This window comes from Mytilus trossulus, chromosome 9 (genome assembly GCF_036588685.1).
Source record: "Mytilus trossulus isolate FHL-02 chromosome 9, PNRI_Mtr1.1.1.hap1, whole genome shotgun sequence".
Classification (NCBI taxonomy): domain Eukaryota; kingdom Metazoa; phylum Mollusca; class Bivalvia; order Mytilida; family Mytilidae; genus Mytilus; species Mytilus trossulus.
The window spans coordinates 52,807,483-52,828,896 of record NC_086381.1 but is presented as its reverse complement, the minus strand read 5'-3'; the positions used below and the strand labels follow the sequence as shown (position 1 = coordinate 52,828,896).

Genomic DNA, 21,414 nt, shown 5'->3' with positions numbered 1-21,414 from the left:
GACTGTTTGTCTCTAATATTTAATTAACTGTGCATTTGTATTCAGATATCGCAGATCAAATTTATTCGTTCTTTGTGTAATCATACGTTTTTTGATTGAGTTAAGTCTGCTAATTGATATTTTATCGTATGTTTTTATATGTTGTGATGTTATGCTATTGTTTCAGAAAAAGGGAGAATGTTTGGGCCCATTAAAACGTTTAATCCCGCTGCAAATGTTTGCACCTGTCCTAAGTCAGGAATCTGATGTACAGTAGTTGTCGTTTGTTTATGTAATATATACGTGTTTCTCGTTTCTCGTTTTGTTTATATAGATTAGACCGTTGGTTTTCCCGTTTGAATGGTTTTACACTAGTAATTTTGGGGCCCTTTATAGCTTGTTGTTCGGTGTGAGCCAAGGCTCCGTGTTGAAGGCCGTACTTTAGCCTATAATGGTTTAATTTTTAAATTGTTATTTGGATGGAGAGTTGTCTCATTGGCACTCACACCACATCTTCCTATATCTATTAAAATAAAATATCCTAATCTGGGTCAATTCGGTGATCACAAATTTGACTGCGTATGCTCTTTTAATACGTCTAGGCTTTCAGCGAGGTTCGTGTTACACAATATTATCATCCGATATATATATATACAGGATGTAGTTGTTTAATTTTTAAATTTCCGTCAAAAACTTATACTGAAAATGTAGTGTCAAGTTACAATAACATCAATAAGTGAATAATCAAAAACTCAATAAGGTTTATATTTAGTATGGCAACACCTGAAGTAGATATGTCTGACAATGGAGACATCCAAAAGGAAAGAAAATCTGCAGAAGACAATTTTGAAGGTAAATATGAACTATTTTGATTCTACAACTTAACTGTTTCTAAAATATAATATGATATCAACTAATTAATCAATCGATAATTTTCTTGTACCTTCGTTTCATTTGACATCTTCTCTCAGTAATTGTCTAATATTATGATCTTCAACGCATTATTTACTTCAATTGTATCATTTATTTTCTTTTTTTGTAAAGATCCTGGCAAGCATCATTCATCTAGTAAAGATAAAGAAGAAGAAGAACTATTACATACACTTAATAATCATTTTAACGATCCATACACACGAATGTGTAAGGGTCGTGGACTTGGCAGGGTACCAGAAAAACTTATCCTCCTGCTGTTTGTATGGGTTTTATGCACATATCAGGTATTTGTTTAATTCAAATTTTATTTATCTTTAGTATCCCGGTAAATGGAGGCAACAGAGTACTGCTGTTCAAAAGTCATAGATCGACACACAAAAAAAATTCGGGTCACAAACTAAAACTGATGAGGGAAACATTGAATTTGATGCTTCTGTCATACAAGTGAGAGGTTTAGCGCTATAAAACCAGGTTCAATCCACCGTTGTCTACATTTGTAAATGCATGTACCAAGTTAGGAATATGACAGTTGTTATCCATTCGTTTGATGTGTTTTATCATTTGATTTACCCTTTGATTAGGAACTTTCCGTTTTGAATTTCCTCGGAGTCAAGTATTTTTGGGGAGTTTACTTTTTTTGATAATACAACTAGATCATTTCTTAATCTATCGGTAAACGTGCTTACTCTTGCTATTTCAAACATAGGGTACGATTAGGGATTCAAAATCAATATTTGTAGACTTTTTAGCTTCGATGTAAAAACAATAGTATATCATGGTAAGAAAATATCAACGAGTGTATTCACATCGAAACTGTTCGAGTGCTAGGCTAATCTCTCCTTTATGTTGCAACAAAGCCTCATACAAAAAATATAAGATTTTCTGTCTTTGATCTTTTATTTTATATTTACATATTCCCTGATTCTTTATTATCGTATTACTTTTTTTATCATTCAAATGCATACGTATATACTGTCGCATAGTATAAAATATAGGTTTTTAAATTTCTCTCTATGGTATATCAAACTTATTTGTATTGGTAATTGTATTTTTATTTTTTAAAAGAAATAATTTCCATACGAATAGATAAGCTGTTACAATCGTAGAAAAAAATAGTGCACAGTTGCATAAAATTCCTTTATATAGCCAACAATGAGTAAGCAAAACTGACAGACATAAAAGGTAAAAATGCCAACAATTTGGGTGCAACATTTAACATTTTTAAATAGTCGAAATGAGTTCAAAATGCATTGTACTTAAATGATGTTGATACTTGATTCGTACGTTGTATTATTTTACCTTGTATGTATTATTTACAAAAGTTTCTCAATGACTGGATTTTAAATTCAAATTGTGCTTTAGTCATCACATTCGTCCTCTCATTATGCATGACAGAAAAATATCTGTCTTTTCATTATGTTTCCTACATGTTTCAATTGTTAATTTTTGTATTGAAACGTTATTTAGTGTCATAATGTTTTTGCTTTTTTTCTCCTTTCAAAATTTGAGGGAATAAATCCTTAGAAATTTTTATTCTATTATTGTCTGAAAATATTTTGTTTTGTATTTGGCAAGAACATTGGCTTAATAAACTTTTTGCTTAATATATTACAAAAAAAATGATGTGACAAAAGATAACATCTTAATACTACACGTGAAAAAGAAATACCAAAAACTTCATGTAGAGTGATAAATGAATTGGATAACCTGTGGAGATCATTGTAAAGCTCTATTTCGTTTGTTGTATTTATCAATCATGAATTATCTTAGATAAAAAAAAAAAGAATATGAATATGAAGTTTCGATAGGTAGGCACTCATCCTTTGAGTAATTATAAATATCAAATAAAATTTCCGGGACTCATAAAAATTTGCCGTTATTGTGAAAAAAACGATGAACAATATTTTACAACATGACGGTCATATTTTCTCATTATAGTTAGTACTTTTTGGAAATGATCGGGCACAGTTTGCTGACTTTTTGGAACGAAATAATATAGCAATGAAACATTTATTGTTGAAAGACTGGTCCCAGGATTATGAAACTATGCCTTATCCTCCATCGACTGGTATCTATGCCATTTACACCATAGATAACCTGTTAAAGCATATCAATCATACTGTTACAAACGTAAGTATTGCACATAACTGGTTGATTCTAATGTATAAATGAGTGCAATTGGGCCATGCAAAACTCTTCGAAATTTTGGGTAATATGCCTATTCTGTGGTGAATGATATTTAGAAAAAAACCATCATCACTATTTATTAACATAATATGTAAATTGGTCTCTTTGTCTCATACCAGGTTAGAACAAATTGTTCGTCCTATCACACCTTTAGAAAACATCTATTAAACTGTACGTTCCAAATAAAGAATGAATCTATCTAAACGCTATTCAATAGTGATTCGACAAACCTATTGCCGGCAAGCATTTTTTCAACAGTAATCCAACGATACTTTCAATGTTGATGTCTGTGCACATTTTCCTTCGTAGTCGAAACCATTTCCGCTTATTGAAAAGAATTGTATACACAAAGTATTAACAAATCTGAATCATTTAGATTAATTATTTCACATGTTCTTCCATTTTCAATCTTCTTTAAAAACAAAAACGAATTCACTGACTATCAATTGCATTAGTTGAAATGTATATATTGAAATATTATTGTTCAACTACAAAAGAGAATTACAAAAAGTAAAGAGCTGATTTAAAAAAAAGGAATCATTAACGCAAGTTTGTCTAATTAACCTCTCCTCCAGGTATATATGTCGAGTAATTTCCATCTGTTAACTAAGATAAATTAAAATGAAAATGAAAAAGGTAACTAATTATATAACCCTTTTGAAATATTATAGGAGCTAAATCATCACAATAAGACCCGAAAAAAGATATTGATACATCAAGCTTACATTGAATGGGTCGGAATCTCTATTTTATTGTCATTTCTCAATTTATAAATGGAGAATTTGTAAAAAGAATGTTTAAAATCCTTCAGTCCCGGAGCATTGTTAAGATTGGTTATCTTGTAAAAGGGCATCAAACTATACAGGTTTAGACCATTAGGTTATAATCATATTTCTTATATTCATAATTATATGTAAACTTTTTGTCTAAAGGTTTACAATATACCAACAACATCTGTCGGGTCTTTCTTCATCAGACGGATAAACGGAACAGGTGGACGCGAGAAGCCAGTTACACTGTGTCTTTATTATTACGAAACAGGAATATATAATGAAGACGAAGAAAAAATTGTAGCAATAGATACAACCCATAAGACAGGTATTTTACTATTTAATACACAATTGTACATCAGTAAACATAAAAATCAATTGAATTCTATGATCATAAGCTAGGATCTAAAATGTAAAATATTTCCTTATATGTATATACAGATCTAGAAAAGGACTATAACAACTGCAATATTTATGACTTGGTTATGAAATTGTAAGAAAAAAATGGTTCCTTAAAAGTCTGTTTTTTTTTGGCTAGCCAACACTCCTGCTTAAAATTTCAATGTTAAAAACACCGCTAAATTATGCTAACATTATGAGACAACAATACAGTACAAATAAACGCAAGAAAAATTAGGGCAGAGAAATACATAAATGAATAAAATACTAGTGCATAATAACTTGTAAATTTACGAAAGCATATCACATACCTGCATACTTTACAGAAAGCAAAATATTACATGAGAGTATGAGAAAATATCAAGATAAGTCCATTGGAAATACTTCAATCGCAAATATAATCTTTAACAAACAAAAAAACGAAAAAGAGAGAAAGAAATAACACAGCAATAACTCAAATAAAAATAGCTATTTGAGATTTTCTTGACTAACGCTTTTTTCTCCAAAGGCTATGTCTGTAATTTTTTTTTTGATAAAGGTCAAGGTATGAGAAAGACCTCATCACATTTCTTTATCTTATATTTTAAGCTTGTTGAGATAGATTCGTTTCAACTGCTTATCAAACTTTAAATGATTCAGTTAAGGGAAATAATTTTCATAGTAGATTGAATTTGTAAATAATAGGACCAGTTTCATAAAAAAAAAATACTTGCAAATATTGAAAGAAGGTATATATTCACAATGAAAGGAACTAATCAATATGTACTGGATATGCTGATTTCCTTTTGAAAAACAAACATACAAAATATCCTGTCATTGAAACTCTTTAGCATATTGATAATGTAAGTCGTTGTATTTACCAACAGTCTGTAGCGACATTGATGAACAAAGCCCGCCTGATTATGGCTTCCAACCAAGCATATCAGACCTGATGAGAAGCACTGATGGAAAATTAGTGAGGTAATTTAATTTTGTGTACAAATTTAACTTTTTAAATTTTAATGCTTGTATGTTTATATAAATTTGATATCCTGAAATCCCCTGAAATCAGACATTAACCTAAATCATAAATAAACTCATTACCGATAACAGGACCAAATTAAGCATATACGCCTTACGCGCGTTTCGTCTACAAAGACTCATCAGTGACGCTCGAATCCAAAAAAGTTAAAAAGGCCAATTAAAGTACGAAGTTGAAGAGCATTGAGGACCAAAATTCCTAAAAGTTTTGCCAAAGACAGTATGGAAGTCAACATGTAAAACCAAGCTTTAGTTTAACATGAACAAATGTCTGCTAAAATAAATAAAATTAAGATTTCACCTTACAAGAATAATTATTTTTAAATATGATTGTAACTGGCATTTTGTTGTATAATTTTATACCTATTGTTTGACAGTCAATTAATTATTTCACAACCAACCCAGCTGATTGGATAGTTTTTATAGTAGACTTATTAACATTCCTTTTCAGTATAAAAATAAAGAGATGTGGTTGGTTCGTATGCGTTTTATGTTTTAAAATGGCAGTTCTTGGAACGATTTAGAGCTTTACATTCCTTACAGTGCTTGTTCCATATTTGGGGAGAAAATGTAAAAAAAATAAGCTTGCTCCTTTACTGTCGACGACTTCTCTAATGCCTAACTTAAGTAAATTGTAATAAAAATTATGAAAAAGATAGTAGCATAAAAGTAAGTACACTTTATCATTTTGTCTTATCATCCTAGTTGTAATGTTATATTTATTTGAGCAATTGCAAGACATTATATTGTGAGTTTTTACCAATTATATTCCAATTTCTCTTACTAAAACTTGACAGAAACAAAAAAAATATTAGCGAATTAGTTCGTCAAATGGTGATTTCCCGGTTATGGAGTTGATGTTTTATTGATGAACGGCTTATTTTCTCTACATATTCATATTTCATTTTAGGTTACTGTCAGTTAGCATTGATTTCAAATTAAGCTCAGTCCATTTAAATGCTGAAACTAAAAAAGCTATACAGTGTTACGGTATTCATGGCACTGTAAGTAATTATATTTAAACTTCTCTTGAGAACCATAGCATAAATTTGTTATATTCCGGAAAATACGTTAGCTACACTGAGATCCGAAATTACAAGATTCTTGTCATGTTTCGATATTGATACGATATTCCCGTGCTTGCATTTCCTATCATGATTTTCTTGATAGAGTGTTACTGCTCACAAGGAAGCTATTAAACCAAGAGTTCCAAATGGTGAAGTTGAAATCATCCCTTCGTAAATTTTTTCGGACGCCATCACGAGTTGGTTGACCGTTATGGAATAACCGTTTCACAAATGATATCGGATATGTTCCTAACGTCGTAACTACAATCCCCTTCCCTTTCATGAATTTGACCTACCGAATTAGACTATTTACCGGATTTGTAATCACATAAGCAACACGACGGGTGCCGCATGTGGAGCAGGATCTTTTTACCCTTCCGGAGCACATGAGATCACCCCTAGTTTTTGGTGGGGTTCGTGTTGTTTAATCTTTAGTTTTCTATGTTGTGTCATGTGTACTATTATTTTTCTGTTTGTCTTTTTCATTTTTAGCCATGGCGTTGTCAGTTTGTTTTGGATTTATGAATTTGACTGTCCCTTTGGTATCTTTCGTCCCTCTTTTCGCCAAAGTAAAGATACAATAGATACAACAAAACATCCATATTTATTTTGATAAGTTCATGGAACACGAAAGTCAATGACGTCTTATAAGATAGACCACAAGGCATCAATTTTCTTGCAACATTTACTGTGTGTCGAATAGTTATGCATTGAAACATTACGACTCGGATATTTGAAAATATTTGAAGATATATCTCCTAGTTGACCTGATATCTAAGAGCATTTTTTTCAAATCTTTATTGTCTAAATGAAAGGTTAGTGTATCTCTTTAAAAAGTTTAGGTACACAATCATGGATGGATTGACAGTTATGGATAATCTGTGAGTCATATATGTTAATATCATATAAGCCACAATCCCATCCTTTTTACCTCATGCTGACAACAACGCATGCGATATATTATCAAATTTTATCATTAAAACCTAGTGCATTTTTGCCGGTTTCAGCTCACACATTTTAGTATTCTATATATTTATGAACCATTCAAATCATACATTTTTTCTCAACTCTACTTACAGAGTCCTTACAAAAATCTGGTTCATAAAGTTCGCCTCACATCGATTTAGAAGTAATGGTTTTCAATTGACATCGCTTAATCTATCAATTAAAACATTTAGTATGCTCATATCAATCCGATTAAATTGATCTGAAAGAATTATTTTCATTGGTTACGTAATTGTATGCTTCTTTCATATTTGAATGCTCCATACTTTTATTTTCTTTATTTGAGCGTTAGACAAAACAACTGTTTGTTTATATTATTTGCAAGGACACAATTGCTATAAAGCTAGTTTTTCAATTTTCAATTATACAGGTTTTCTTTGATAATCGACAAATAAACGGACAAATAATAGTTAAACTTAAAACAAGTGTAGAAGAAGTAAAATGCAGTGCAGATAGTACGGTTGATGGTAGGTGAAAGTTAAATTACTTTATATATCTACTTTAGTCGGTTAAGTAATATTTGATGAATATCGCTTTTCGTTCATTTTTAGCTCCCCTGGCCTAAAAGGCCAAGTGAGCTTTTCTCATCAATTGGCGTCCTGCGTCTGTTGTCGTCGTCCTGCGTCCGTCGTCGTTAACTTTTACAAAAATCTTCTCCTCCGAAACTACTGGGCCTAATTAAACCAAACTTGACCACAATCATCATTGATGTATCTAGTTTTAAAATTGTGTTTTTTGACCCGGCCAATCAACCAAGATGGCTGCCACGGCTAAAAATAGAGCATGGAGGTTAAATGCAGTTTTTGGTTATTACTCAAAAACCAAAGCATTTAGAGCAAATCTGACAATTAGTAAAATTGTTTATCTGGTCAAGATCTTTCTGCCTTGAATTTTTTAGATGAATCAGACAACCCATTGTTGGGTTGCTGCCCCTAAATTGGTAATTTTAAGGAAATTTATCTTTATTTGGTTATTATCTTGAATATTATTATAGATGGAGATAAACTGTAAACAGCAATAATGTTCAGCAAAGTAAGATTTACAAATAAGTCAACATGACCAAAATGATCAGTTGACCCCTTTAGGGGTTATTGCCCTTTATAGTCAATTTTTAACCTTTTTCGTAAATCTCCATGATCTTTTACAAAAATCTTCTCCTCTGAAACTACCGGGCCAAATTAATCCAAACTTGGCCACAATCATCATGGATGTATCTAGTTTAAAATTGTGTTTTTTGACCCGGCCAATCAACCAAGATGCCGCCACGGCTAAAAATAGAACATGGAGGTCAAATACAGTTTTTGGTTATTACTCAAAAACCAAACCATTTAGAGCAAATCTCACATGGGTAGAATTGTTTATCTGGTCAAGATCTATCTGCCCTGTAATTTTAAGATGAATGGAACAACCCGCTGTTTGGTTGCTGCCCCTGAATTGGTAATTTTAAGGAAATTTTGCTGTTTTTGGATATAATCTTGAATATTATTATGGATAGAGATAAACTGTAAACAGCAAAAATTGTTTCACAGTGTAATTTCGGGCCTGATATACCCGACTATGCGGTATGGGCTTTACTCATTGTTAAAGGCCGTACGGTGATCTATAGTTGTTAATTTCTGTGTCATTCTGGTCTCTTGTGGCAAGTTGTCCTATTTGGCAATAATACCAAATCTTCTTTTTTATAATCATTAAGATAGATATACATTTCTTTTAAGTGTTAGACGAATTTTATAAACAAGCATGAATAATTGAATGGCATTACTCTTCATTGGCCTTAAATGTTAAAATAGACATTGGAAGATGTGGTATGAATGCAAATGAGACAACTCTCCATCCAAGAACATGTTATAAAAGTAAACCATTATAGGCCTTTATTGCTATACTATTATCGTTATCTTTATTATAATAAAAATACTACTACTACTACTACTACTGCTACTATTTTTATTAATAATAATAATAATAACGATAAATATAATAATACAAATAATGATAATAATAAAGATGTTAATAAAATACCACTACTATTATTATTATCATTGTTCATGTTATTATGACATTTGTTTTGTCAAATTTTGTGGATGATATAGTTTTTTTATTTCTATTTTTCTAAAACGGTCAATAAATGGATTTCGTCAGCAACATGATATATTATGACTCTTTAAAAATAATTTCATGAAACGTTTGTTACCTGACAGGTACAATTTGACATCATTTTGATATTTCAATGTCTACACGGTGTTCATCATAGTGCATATGCTGTGAAAGATGTTTAACGTTGTGAATTACTTATTTATAACTATTTCCTTGATCATTTCAGCAAAAGTTGAGGAAATTGTGATTTCAGCACTTGTTTTATTGTTCTGTGGTCTACACGGACTGTTCTGTTTGTACAGTTGCATATCTTCTATCCTTCTGTGCAAGGTAAATATGTAGGACTCGGATATGCGATTAGAACGCGGAAATACGATTGGCACGCTGAAGTTCGATGGTACTCGACGAAGTACAATGGTATTTTCGCTGAAGTGCAATGATTTGGAATGACGTATAGTTATTGTGACGTTTCTTTTAAAAACACAATCAATTGTTTGCAGACAGGAGAATAAAATTTGTAGATAAAGTTTTTCAAAATGCAAACAGCGGAAAGAGAAAAACTAAAATAACTAAAAAAAATAAAATCCAGAACAGTTTTGAGCATTTAAGGTCATGAAGGTGGATGTTACAAAAATTTGTAAAACTAAGACAAGCAACAGATCATAAGGAACCAAGCAGTTAAAAGATTATCTGCAAATGAAGAAGTAAGCGGCAAATAATTTTGTATGACTAATTATATGTCTTGATATTAATCCCAATGATGACTTTTTCTTCAAGTACATTTTTCTCTTAAATATATGTGGGAAATTGAATTTTAAAATAAAATAATTAAATGCAAAGTTTATCGTTTATTCTTGAGACAAATCCTGCTTTGTAAGAACGTGTACACTCAAGATTCTTATTTCTCTAATCCATTGTACTTAATCGGAAGCCTCTAGTCTATGTTTCCAACTAAGTCTTTACTTCTACGGGTTAAACAGATGATTACCAAATTAACTTTTGTTTGTCCGGACCAAAAATTAGACCGGATCTTCCAAATGTGAAGCTAGCCTGCTAATTACTACACTGCCTCATTGAATGGGGTTCTTACTTCGGACCATAGCGGCTAGCTGGTATACACCATCACACTCAATCGTAACATTAACGCTAACCTTCGTACTTCAGCGTGTTTATCAATGCACTTCGGCTTGGACCATAGAATTTCAGCGTGACCGTAGCGGTTCTGATTCCTACAAATATATACACATCAACACAAGACAACAAACAAAAAAATTCCAACATGTCACCCATTTCGAATAAGTTTCGGAAAATGTTTTCATAAATTATTAACTTCCAATGAGATGTTTCCATTTATGCAAACTCCAAAGATGACGAAATTCATTTTAAGAACTAGTAGTTTGTTTGTAATGTCATAATATCAAAGTATTTTGTAAGGTAATTCTCAGCTTGTTTTTAGACCAGTAAACATGGGTCATATCCTGTTTTATGTTTACTGATTGACTTAGCGATATCAGATTCATTATGAATACACCTTTAAATGTTTTACTGGAAAAAATTTGTAATCGTCTATTGCATCGAAAAACGAACATGTTAAAGGTTGCATTTGGTAAGTTATGCTATAACAAGATAAATGCTTTGGCGTATCAGAACACAGTGTCTTATTTTATATAGTGGCAAACGATATTGTATAATTTGTATAATAATAAAAACAAAATGATTTCAATATGATTTAATTCATTCTTCAAGAAAAAATGCAAATATTTTTTTATACTGATTCAGAGAACAAAATCCCTTTACAAGAAGAAGGAAAAAGGAAAGATACTGTCTAATAGAGCGTGTTGGGAAATCTTTAAGCTGAATGATCTTATATTATTTCTTTCGAATATCATAACAATAGTGGGATCAGTAATGAAATTAAGTATTGACCATGGGGTGAGTAAAATTCTATTTTAGATAATAGTAGACACATCTGAATGGAAATTGGTGGAATTTGATGCGGATCTCATACATGTGAGATGTTGAGCTAGCTATACAACCAGGTTTAATGCAACTTAAAAAAAATGCTTGTAACAAGTCAAGAATAGGATAGTTGTTATACAATCGTTTGATGTGTTTAAGCTTTAGATTTTTGCCAATTGATTAGGGACTTTCCTTTTTGAATTTTACTCGGAGTTCACTTTTTTTTCTGATTTTACTTTTTGAAAGTATATTGTATCAAACAGAAAATTCGATGGCCCATTCAAGATTCCATTTATTAGGGAGGTTGAATCAGATGGAGAAGGTTTTAGAGAGCAAAGAACATGCGCAGATGTCATTTATGAAAAATCTACCGAACTGAAGTTTTCACGTGTCAAAATGTCTTAAAAGTGAATAAAGTTAAGGTCGAATAGCTAAAAGCCAATACATTTTTTTCTTATTCTAACTGACGACACCAGCCTAATTCATATTAACGTCGGTTTTCAAACAGAGTTTTGTTTATTTATCATCTTTTATACATGTATATTATACTTCAGATACAATCAAACTATATCATATCAATGTACGATACAACTGGTATTCTCCTAGGATTTGGATGTTTGTTTACATGGATGAGTGTCTTGCATTATTTAGCGTATGATCACGTCTTTGGCGTAAGTACAAAGTATATGAAGTACAATATATAAATGTATTATTTAAATAACCCAGATTTGTTCAGTGGTCGATATCTTTCCTTTTCAATATTTGTCTCCTTTTTAGAACATTTAAATTTGGATAAATATATACATTGAGTTAATTGACACACATTTTAATTCGCACACCATTCTAGTATTAATTCTACAATTATATGATTAAAAAACTCATCAATCTAATAAAATTATGATTAAGGTAGTTTGATGGTATACCGCCATCTTGGATTGTACAATCACAGTACAAAATCGGTCTAGTTATTTGCCTAAATCTGCAAATTTGAAGACAGGTTTGCAATTCAATGGGTAGACTGTTTTTTTTCTATTTGAAGAAAACTTGTTAATGAATCGTAATTTACAAAATATTTTAACAAATATCATTTTTTTTGGTTTTAAAACATCATTTTCCAAATGAGCCATTTAAGGGGAGATAACTCTTTTAGTACAAAATTTATACTGGGCTAATAGGGAATTTTTTTATTTTTACTTGTAGCAAGAAAACAAGTTCGGTGACACCATGTTTTCTTTTTATTTTTTTAAAACATATTATAAAACCTTTCTTCTCACAATTTATTTCAAAATTCTATCTCATAGAATTTTTTTTATGCACACTAGTGTGTTTTTTGATGAACAAACTAACCAAATTTTGGCAATTTTCAACGACTCAAAGCTTGAAAAATAGCACGGTGACCCATACTTTTTATTAAATTTTTTGAAAAGAGCCTAATAAAATCTTCATTTTGGCAAATTATAAAAAAGTTCTGTCTCAAAAAATATATACTTGTGATCTACCTTAAGTCAGCAGTGTAAAATTCTCGATTTGAACCATCCCAGACTGACAAGCAACTAGAATAGTGCTACTTTCAACTTTATAGAAGTTTCAAAAACTTCTGCTTATAAGAATTGTTTCAAGTGATTTATTTGATGAATTATTAGTCCCAGACCCCTTTGAAGCCAAACAGTAAGGCAATACAATAACTATTTTATAAAAATTGTAAGCATAATGACAAAAAGGCCAAACCAGAGTACCATAAGTCCAACTGAAGATGAGATTATTGCATTCATTGTAAAGGACTATCTTTAAAAGATATACATTGATAACAAAAAATGTAAGCTTTTTATTAGAGCGTCCTCGATGGAGCTAACTCAAAAAAAGCTCTTTGGACGCATACAGTTTTTTCGAGCACTATCGATGAGTTTTGAGTAGACGAAATATGTGTCTGGCGTACAAAATAATAAGATAAGCAAAGAACAGCGCTTCGAAGGCATATAATTTATGCTTGCACCACCGATGAATCTTGAGTACAAAAGGGATTTTTAATGGTCTTACTGCCTATTTCATCTCAACAATAAAACACTACAAATAACCCAGTATATATTTTGATACTAGTATTTGATATTTATAACTATAAGAAAACGTACACAAGGTGAATGGATTTTGTGTACGTTTTCAATTAAATGATTGATAATTTATATTTTAAATCTTTATTACAGCTTTTATTTTCTGTGATGGAGAGATCAGCATTTGTTGTTTTAAAGTTCCTGGCCTGCATTTCAATATTGTTTACTGGGTTTGTGTTATTTGCATGGGTTGTCCTTGGACCCTATCATATAAAGGTACTTTATTTTAATATGTCGCACGAGGTTTCGTCTTTTATGTGAAGAATTTCGGGAATAGTTGAAATAAGATATTCGTTAAAGTTCACTCATTACTCATACGACATCTTCTTTATATAGTTATCTTTCAAGTTCGGTCAAACTATATTACACGGTCAGAATCATATTTTCAGATTTATATACTAGGGGTGAAAATAGTATTAAAATGATCAAATATATCATGCATAATGTTGAAATTGAAAACAGCAGCAGGGTATTAATGCCCAAGTATATTTGTACATTAACGAGATGCAAATCAAAGTAAAAAGAAAAACTAAATGGAAATCGAAAGAATGCCAAAATGAACAAGATCTGTAGCATTGACATGATATGCGTTCTAGTATGCCTATATCAATCGCAAAACAAATACATTCTTACTCAATTCAACATATCAAAATCGGGAATAGGAAAAGATAAAAAATGTTTATCGATGGTTACATTTCGTAAATCAATAAAGAAGCAAATAAAGAAAACAAAACAAAACCTGCGACATAGCTAAACTCCGATAGAGCTAATCCAGTTGCGTCCACATGGTAAGGTCGCCTACCGTGCAGTTACACAAGCCATGCAAAAATTGAAACACGCTGTCAAACTTAAAAAAACCCATCTTCTTTAGGCTAATTGACCATAGACGAATTTGGCTAATGTTTTTTCTTCTCAGGTCCCTTTCGGTTTTAAAGCTCTTCTTTTTTATCGATTGATTTTTAAAATTATTTTTGTTCAAAGTAATTTGATTTCTAGTTATTGTAACCCACTGTTCGTCGGGCGTATGCAATTTATAAAGAGTTGTTTCATTTTATTAGTTTGATCAAAGACACTTTATATATATAAAAAGAAAGTGAACAGAGATACATTTTTTTAACACATTTATATATAAAATTATGATGAAAATGTTGATCATAGAATGTTTGTTGTCTTTTGGTTATATTTGTGGGTGGTTGCTGTTAAATTAATAATATATTTCTCATATTTTCTTTATTTGTATGACAAAGTGTTAAAGGTTAATATCACATATAAGTCACGAGGGTGAATGACATAGAGTAATCTTTATCGGTTTAATCTGGCAATGTTATCTGAATAAAATATTTCGTACATCTTAAGGAAAAAGGCGAAAATCCATCGTATAATGATTATAACAGTTCCTGACTATAATATCAAGTTATTGACCGGGCAAACTATTGCTTTAAAGTGTTTATATAACCACGAAAGCAATGTAGTTTCTGTATGTTATTGTCCCTATGATTATTCATTTCACTTAATTTTCATCATTGAAATCAAATAAAAAATTGAGAAAAAAGACAAGTAAAAATTAAATGAATAAGCTAACTAGTTCACCAATATGACTAGGTTTAAATAATAAAAAGAAAGATTCAAAGATTTCGATCGATTGGTTTATCTTCTATCATGACATTTCGAATTCAATTGTCAGATATGGCATTGAAAGCAGTAGACTGTTACCTCAAAAACGAATAATCATAATGCAACATCGTTTGTGGAGTTGATTTAGATTGGGTAACGTCACGAATTTTCAAGGCATTAATTCAAAATTAATGATACGGAAACGTACCCCGGTCGCCAGTTACCTTATCTTATAACCACCAACACACACATTAATTGATGCCGTCAGAGATTTAAATACAATACAAGTATCTCTTTAATGAACGTCAGAAAATCATAACTGGCGTCAATCAAATTACCAATGAATGCCGTCGGAGTTTTAATTACATAACAATTTTCTCTTAAATGAATGACATACAATCATAGCATTAGTAATATATATAAACCGCAATGTACTGTTAACACATATTTTGTTTACCAAATCATGCTGAACAAGAATACTTTTTTTCGAAATAAGTAATTATTCTTTATTTCCAGTTTGCTTCCTGGATATCCACCTTCCAGTCTTTGTTGGCTATTATGCATGGAGACGAAGTTTATGTCACTTTTACTGCCATTGATTCTGAGAAAGAGATTATTTCGTATATCAATGTAATTTTTCTGGTGATATTTTTGGCTTTATTCACTTTGGTCACATTGAACATATTTATAGCAATATTCAACACAGCATATGAACGTCAACATGACAATGTAAGTATATTTTGTAAAACATATCTTATTCAGTAATCAGTAATCAATTTATAATCTTTATCTGTCATTATTACGAAAAGTAGAGATGTTGATACGTTGAATACAACTTACTTCTCCCTGATTGAGTAAAAAACGAGGGACGAAAGATACCAGAGATAAACCGACAACGCCATGGCTAAAAATGAAAAGGACAAACAGACAGACAATAGTACCTATGACATAACATAGAAAACTAAAGAGTAAACAACACGAACCCCACCAAAAACTAAGGGTGATCTCAGGTGCTCCGGATAGGTAAGCAGCTCCTGCTCCACATGTGGCAACTATCGTGTTGCTTATGAGATAAAAAATTCCGGTAAATAGTCTAATGCGGTAGGTCACATTCATGACGAGGAAGGGGATTGTAGTTACGATGTAAGGAACATATCCGATATCATTTGTTAAAAGGTTATTCCATAACGGTCAACCAACTCGTGATGGCGTCCGTAAAATTTACGAAGTGATGATTTCAATTTCAGCATTTGGAACTCTTGATTTAATATCTTTCTTGTGAGCAACAATCCTCTATCAAGAAATCATGACAGGAAACGCAAGCACGGGAATATCGTATCAATTAGTTAACTCTTTTGTAAGCGAATTGAAGATACTTATTTTTTTCGACAGTAACCTTCCAATTATTCTAATGCAGTCCATCGAAAAATTAACCTTTTTTTCTTGCGTTATATTAATATACAAATATTGATTTTTTAGACATATAAAAAAGACCACAGAAGTGACCTTCTAAAATTTATAGGAAGAATGGAAACCAAAGCGTTTGACACCGCTGCGTGTGTGTCATGTGTAAAACATTGTTGCCCATCAATGTTGGGATGCATGTCGTAAGTATAAATATTGCACAATTTATGATAACTAATACTTCTAAGACTTCCCTTAGCTTGGTACTTACAGCATTTATCATCTTTATTGTCTGCGAGATATACTATATATTCTACTTCATTATTTTCGAAAATGAGCGGCTGACTTTTGAATTTGATATTCATCACATAAGCCATATTTATTCTTATTTGAACTCTGACAAATATTTTTGTCGTTTATCTTAACAAGTTGAGTTTAAGGTCACCATTCTATAACCAAACTATGTAGTGGAAGGTAGGTCAAGGGCAATCGGTTCCTTCACCGAAATTGAAAGAGTCTGCGTAGATCGACAGGTCTAACCCACTTCTACGTCATATTACATTTGCATAGTAACAAACAAAAGAAAAAACATACCTCATAGAAATTTGACAATCGATACAAAAAGTCATTAGTGGGCTACTAGGAAATCGCTATCACTTGATAGCACATAGAATTTTATTGGAAAGTGTGCTATGTATTGAGACACCTCGGATATGTCGGAATCTTAGTTTTGATTTTCGCGTATGAACCAAATGTTATACATGTAAGGCTTGCATCATAGTCTTCGTTTTCAAAGCTCAGATTGAACATACCTTTCTTAAGTTGTCTGTTAATACAAATTCTAACATGATGTCCTTCAAACGCTTTGAGTACACACCCGTGGTATAATATGAATATATTGCATGGGCTGTTCCGATCGTACTCCCACGTCATATTTTTTTTGAATGAGCTTACCGACGTCATAGAACGATAACGTCAGAATGCATGCATTTTACGGGAAAGTACACGCTTGTGAAAGCGAAAAACATCACAACAAGGAAACGTAAACAAACAATTAAAAAAATGTGCTATATAAGCAATTGTTTGTACCCATATAAAACAAAAAAGTAAATTTATAATTTACATCACCAAAAACTATCTAAATGAGTTATTGTAAATAGTTAAAGCATGTCATTTATTAAGTTTGCTCTGCTCTATTACGTCAATTTAAGAGTGCGTTTATTTATGGGAACGGCAAATAATGACTTAGGTCGCTTCGATCAAAAAGAATTGCCGTATTTATCCTATTAGAAACGAAATAATTCATGGGGGCTTGAATATATCGCGATTTTACCACGGGTTGTCCCTTTATGCTGATATTTTACCCCTCGCTATCGCTCAGGGGTAAAATATTTGCATAAAGGGCCAACCCGTGGTAAAATCACGATATATTCAAGCCCCCTTGAATTATTTCTTAAATATATGAAATTAAGAAATGAACTCCATCAGGTACAATCGACAATAAATGAATTTGGCCTTTTTAGGTCATAAGACGTAATGCTCGTCAGCTATTTCGGCTCCTAATCATCCGCGGGTTTCCGGTATTTGGCTTTCAGGGTTCCTGATGAAAATTAATCCTGAAATATCAAGCATTATAGGTGGCAAAGCACCCAGACCGACGTACATTTTATCTACATTGGTTGCGTACATTTTTTGACTATATTTGCTATCAAAGTATTTTCCTTACAACAAGTCTCATTCAATAGTTTAAATAATTTGATATGGAGAAATATTGGGGTTCCTGTCCATGGTTGAATACATTGTTCTTCCATGTAGTTGTCTTTTATTTTTTTGATGTTTTATTAGTTTCTATCTCCTTTACATATACCAAAAGCTAGATAAAATATGTTTTAAAAAAGTAAACATTTGGGGGAATGGAAAATATCTACATACAAAAGATGAAAAGATGAAATGAATAGATTTTTTCCAATATCACGTCTAAACTGTTTTCAATTTTTTTTAAATTTTGAAATACTAAGGCTTTTCTTCCTCAGACATAGATTATCTCAGCTGTATTTTGCAAAACTTTAAGGAATTTTGGTCCTCAATGCTTTTCAACTTCGTACCTTATTTGGCATATTTAACTTTTTTTGGATTCGAGCGTCACTGATGAGTCTTTTGTAGACGAAACGCGCGTCTGGCGTATATACTAAATTTAGTCCTAGTATCTATGATGAGTTTATTTAACTATATCAACTTGAGACACCACTTTAATCACGAAAGCTCTGGAATTAGGTTTGATACGGTGTATGCTATTGATACGTTCTATTATTATACATGTTTCTCAAGTACAATTAATCTCTCTTATGTAATTTTTCAAGAGACTTGATGTAGTACATATTAGGGAATTGATAAAGTTTTTATAACCGTGACTTATATCCATTACGTGACGTCATAAAGGTAAGGGTTAATTAAAGCCTTTACAACCGTGACAGTGACGGTGACGGTGACTGATATAGATTTTATCATGGATGGCTGTTACAGTAGGATTATCATTAATTTATTACCTATACAATTTACCTCTTACTGAGTATATAAAAAAGGAACTAGTCCAGTGATCTTGGAAATTTCCCTCACAGCCAAAATTGGACCCTTTAATCAATATTACACGTGGTAACACAAGGTAACATTTGATTTGGTAACACAAGACAAACATGTTTTTGATAATATGTGTTGGTGTGCATAATTTGACTTTTGTTTTTGTTTTATAATGGTCCTTTTATTTATTGTTTATGATACTTGCATGGCAAAAGTAAGTTGAATATATAAAAAAAGTATTCTCTTTCAAAGCAAAACAGGTTTGTGAGTGCAATTTGCGTACGATTACCACTCACTTTCTCTATTTTACTACATAACTGAAATGTTATGGAGCCTCCCTTTTTCGAAATTTAAATGCAATTTGAGATCAACATTCGGATTTTTTGTCACTGCTGTCTCGAGAGCGAATATCTGAAATCTAAAGTATTTAATTAAAACTCTTTTCTGAAAACAGTAATTTTCCGACAATCTGAGCATAGATCTAATAATTTCGATCATGGTCTGTAAATGTTATCACAAAAAGAGTAAATTAAGATGAAATATCTGAAAAGATATCGCGCTGTATGTCATTCAAATCACGTGTTCACAGTAAATTGAACACATTGTGTTAATATTCTTGTATTAAAATTCGTTTAGTGGATTGAAAATTATGTAAACAATCAATCATATTGATGGGAACATTAGTATGCTAATGTATGCATATTCGCATAGGACAGTGTACCTGACCTGTTTGATAGTACAAAAAGTAGCAACGTCTTTCAAAGTTCTTTCTATTTCTTGCAGGGTCATCTTTGTTATCATTTTACGAAAACTAATTAAGATACGTCTGTATATTTCAGGGTTTGTGATGAGACAAATATAATAAAAAATACTACCAATTTAATGCAGGACTCTATGTTGCAGTAATTGTTTTTGACGATGTAATTTGATGTCAAGATCGAGGAAGATAATTTGCAATAAACCATTTTATCAATGTTAACAGTTTTCATATTTGTATTTTTAAAAAAGTGTTGAATAATGTCCGTGTTGTATATAAAAAATATTATGTTTCAATATGTATCTGCATACATCAAAAGAAGTGAGATTAAAAAATGCAGTCTTTATTTCTATAAATCTGAAATATTGTTCTATTATCACACAAACACTTTTGTTGATTATTCAATCAAATGTTTTATATGAATAATGATAAGAGATCTATACCACATTACTTAAACAAGAAAAAAACAACGAATCACAACGTCATTCGATATTAAAGAATATAAAAAAGACATGCATAATGCCATGAAATATGACGAGGCATCCACATCTTTCATCTTAAAGATATTCAAACTTTATTACACTGACAACTTGAAGACATGACAATTGCAGCAGACAACAGGTGTAAGCATATGACGTCACTTTAGAGTTTGCATGGATCAACTTAACTTTAAATGTTGTTTATTATTTGATATCTCTGAGTGTTTATAATTGTGTAGTCGGTACTATTTCTTTGAAATATGTCTCGATATTTTATCCCCGTTATTTGTAGTATATAAAATAAGGTATGTGGTACGATTGCTAATGAAATGACAGAGATATTAACAATTACATTTGATCGTTCTACCTTCAACAAGGGAAAAACTCAAACGTATAGTCAGCTGTTTCGTGTTTTTCTATGTTGACGTTGCTTTTTGTTCGTTCTTATGTTGTGCTGTTAAACGCTATGCCAAGTAAAGGGATTTATTATCCTATCAACATAACGTATGTGCCATGTCCGGAAACAGGTGACTGTGACCCAGTGGTTGTCGTTGGCTGTCTTATCTATTTTCCTTTAAATGTATCTTTGTTAATAAAGTAGGCCGTTAGTATTCTAGTATGAACTGTTACACATTTCCCATATGTTGGCCTTATGTAGAAAGAAGAAAATTCAATACATAAAACAAAACGAACTACAAAGAAAATTCAATACAGGAATTCCCTTTGTAAATGGCAAAATCATGAGATCACCCACATCAAAAAGAAAAAAACCCAACTGTTATATTTCTGACATGGTACATAGATATTTCCTTGTTTGGGAAAATGGTGGATACCTGGTTTTGTGCTAGCTGAATCTCGCATTTACCTGTATTGGGCAGATAACTCTGTATTATTGACAGCAATGTATGAGGTAATGAACCAGTTCATATGCTAAAAATTGCAGTCAACATAGTGAAATCATCCTGTACACAAATAAGACAGACACAAGAAAAAAGAAAGCTATACATCTAATTTTTATATATTTACACCAAGCCTATTGTATCCAACATTTTAAATAACAAG

The 21,414-nt window shown here is 31.5% G+C and overlaps 1 protein-coding gene across 1 annotated transcript; it reads left to right on the top strand.

The window, feature by feature from the left end:
• Window positions 1-670: 670 nt before the first annotated feature.
• Window positions 671-20,200, top strand: LOC134683104 (mucolipin-1-like). Its single transcript, XM_063542189.1, has 14 exons — window positions 671-831; window positions 1,024-1,196; window positions 2,851-3,042; window positions 4,032-4,197; window positions 5,135-5,228; window positions 6,199-6,292; window positions 7,731-7,827; window positions 9,681-9,784; window positions 11,234-11,386; window positions 11,968-12,084; window positions 13,615-13,737; window positions 15,652-15,864; window positions 16,615-16,742; window positions 19,956-20,200. Exons 1-14 carry the CDS (start codon window positions 753-755, stop codon window positions 20,020-20,022), a joined length of 1,800 nt encoding a protein of 599 aa, XP_063398259.1. The 5' UTR covers window positions 671-752; the 3' UTR covers window positions 20,023-20,200.
• Window positions 20,201-21,414: the final 1,214 nt, after the last annotated feature.

Bases quoted from the DNA above. Each gene is read 5' to 3' on its own strand.
- LOC134683104 (XM_063542189.1), top strand. From the start codon at position 753: ATGGCAACACCTGAAGTAGATATGTCTGACAATGGAGACATCCAAAAG. The intron at 9,785-11,233 runs GTAAATATGTAG...ATACTGATTCAG, and splicing joins CTTCTATCCTTCTGTGCAAG to AGAACAAAATCCCTTTACAA. The intron at 13,738-15,651 runs GTACTTTATTTT...CTTTATTTCCAG, and splicing joins TTGGACCCTATCATATAAAG to TTTGCTTCCTGGATATCCAC.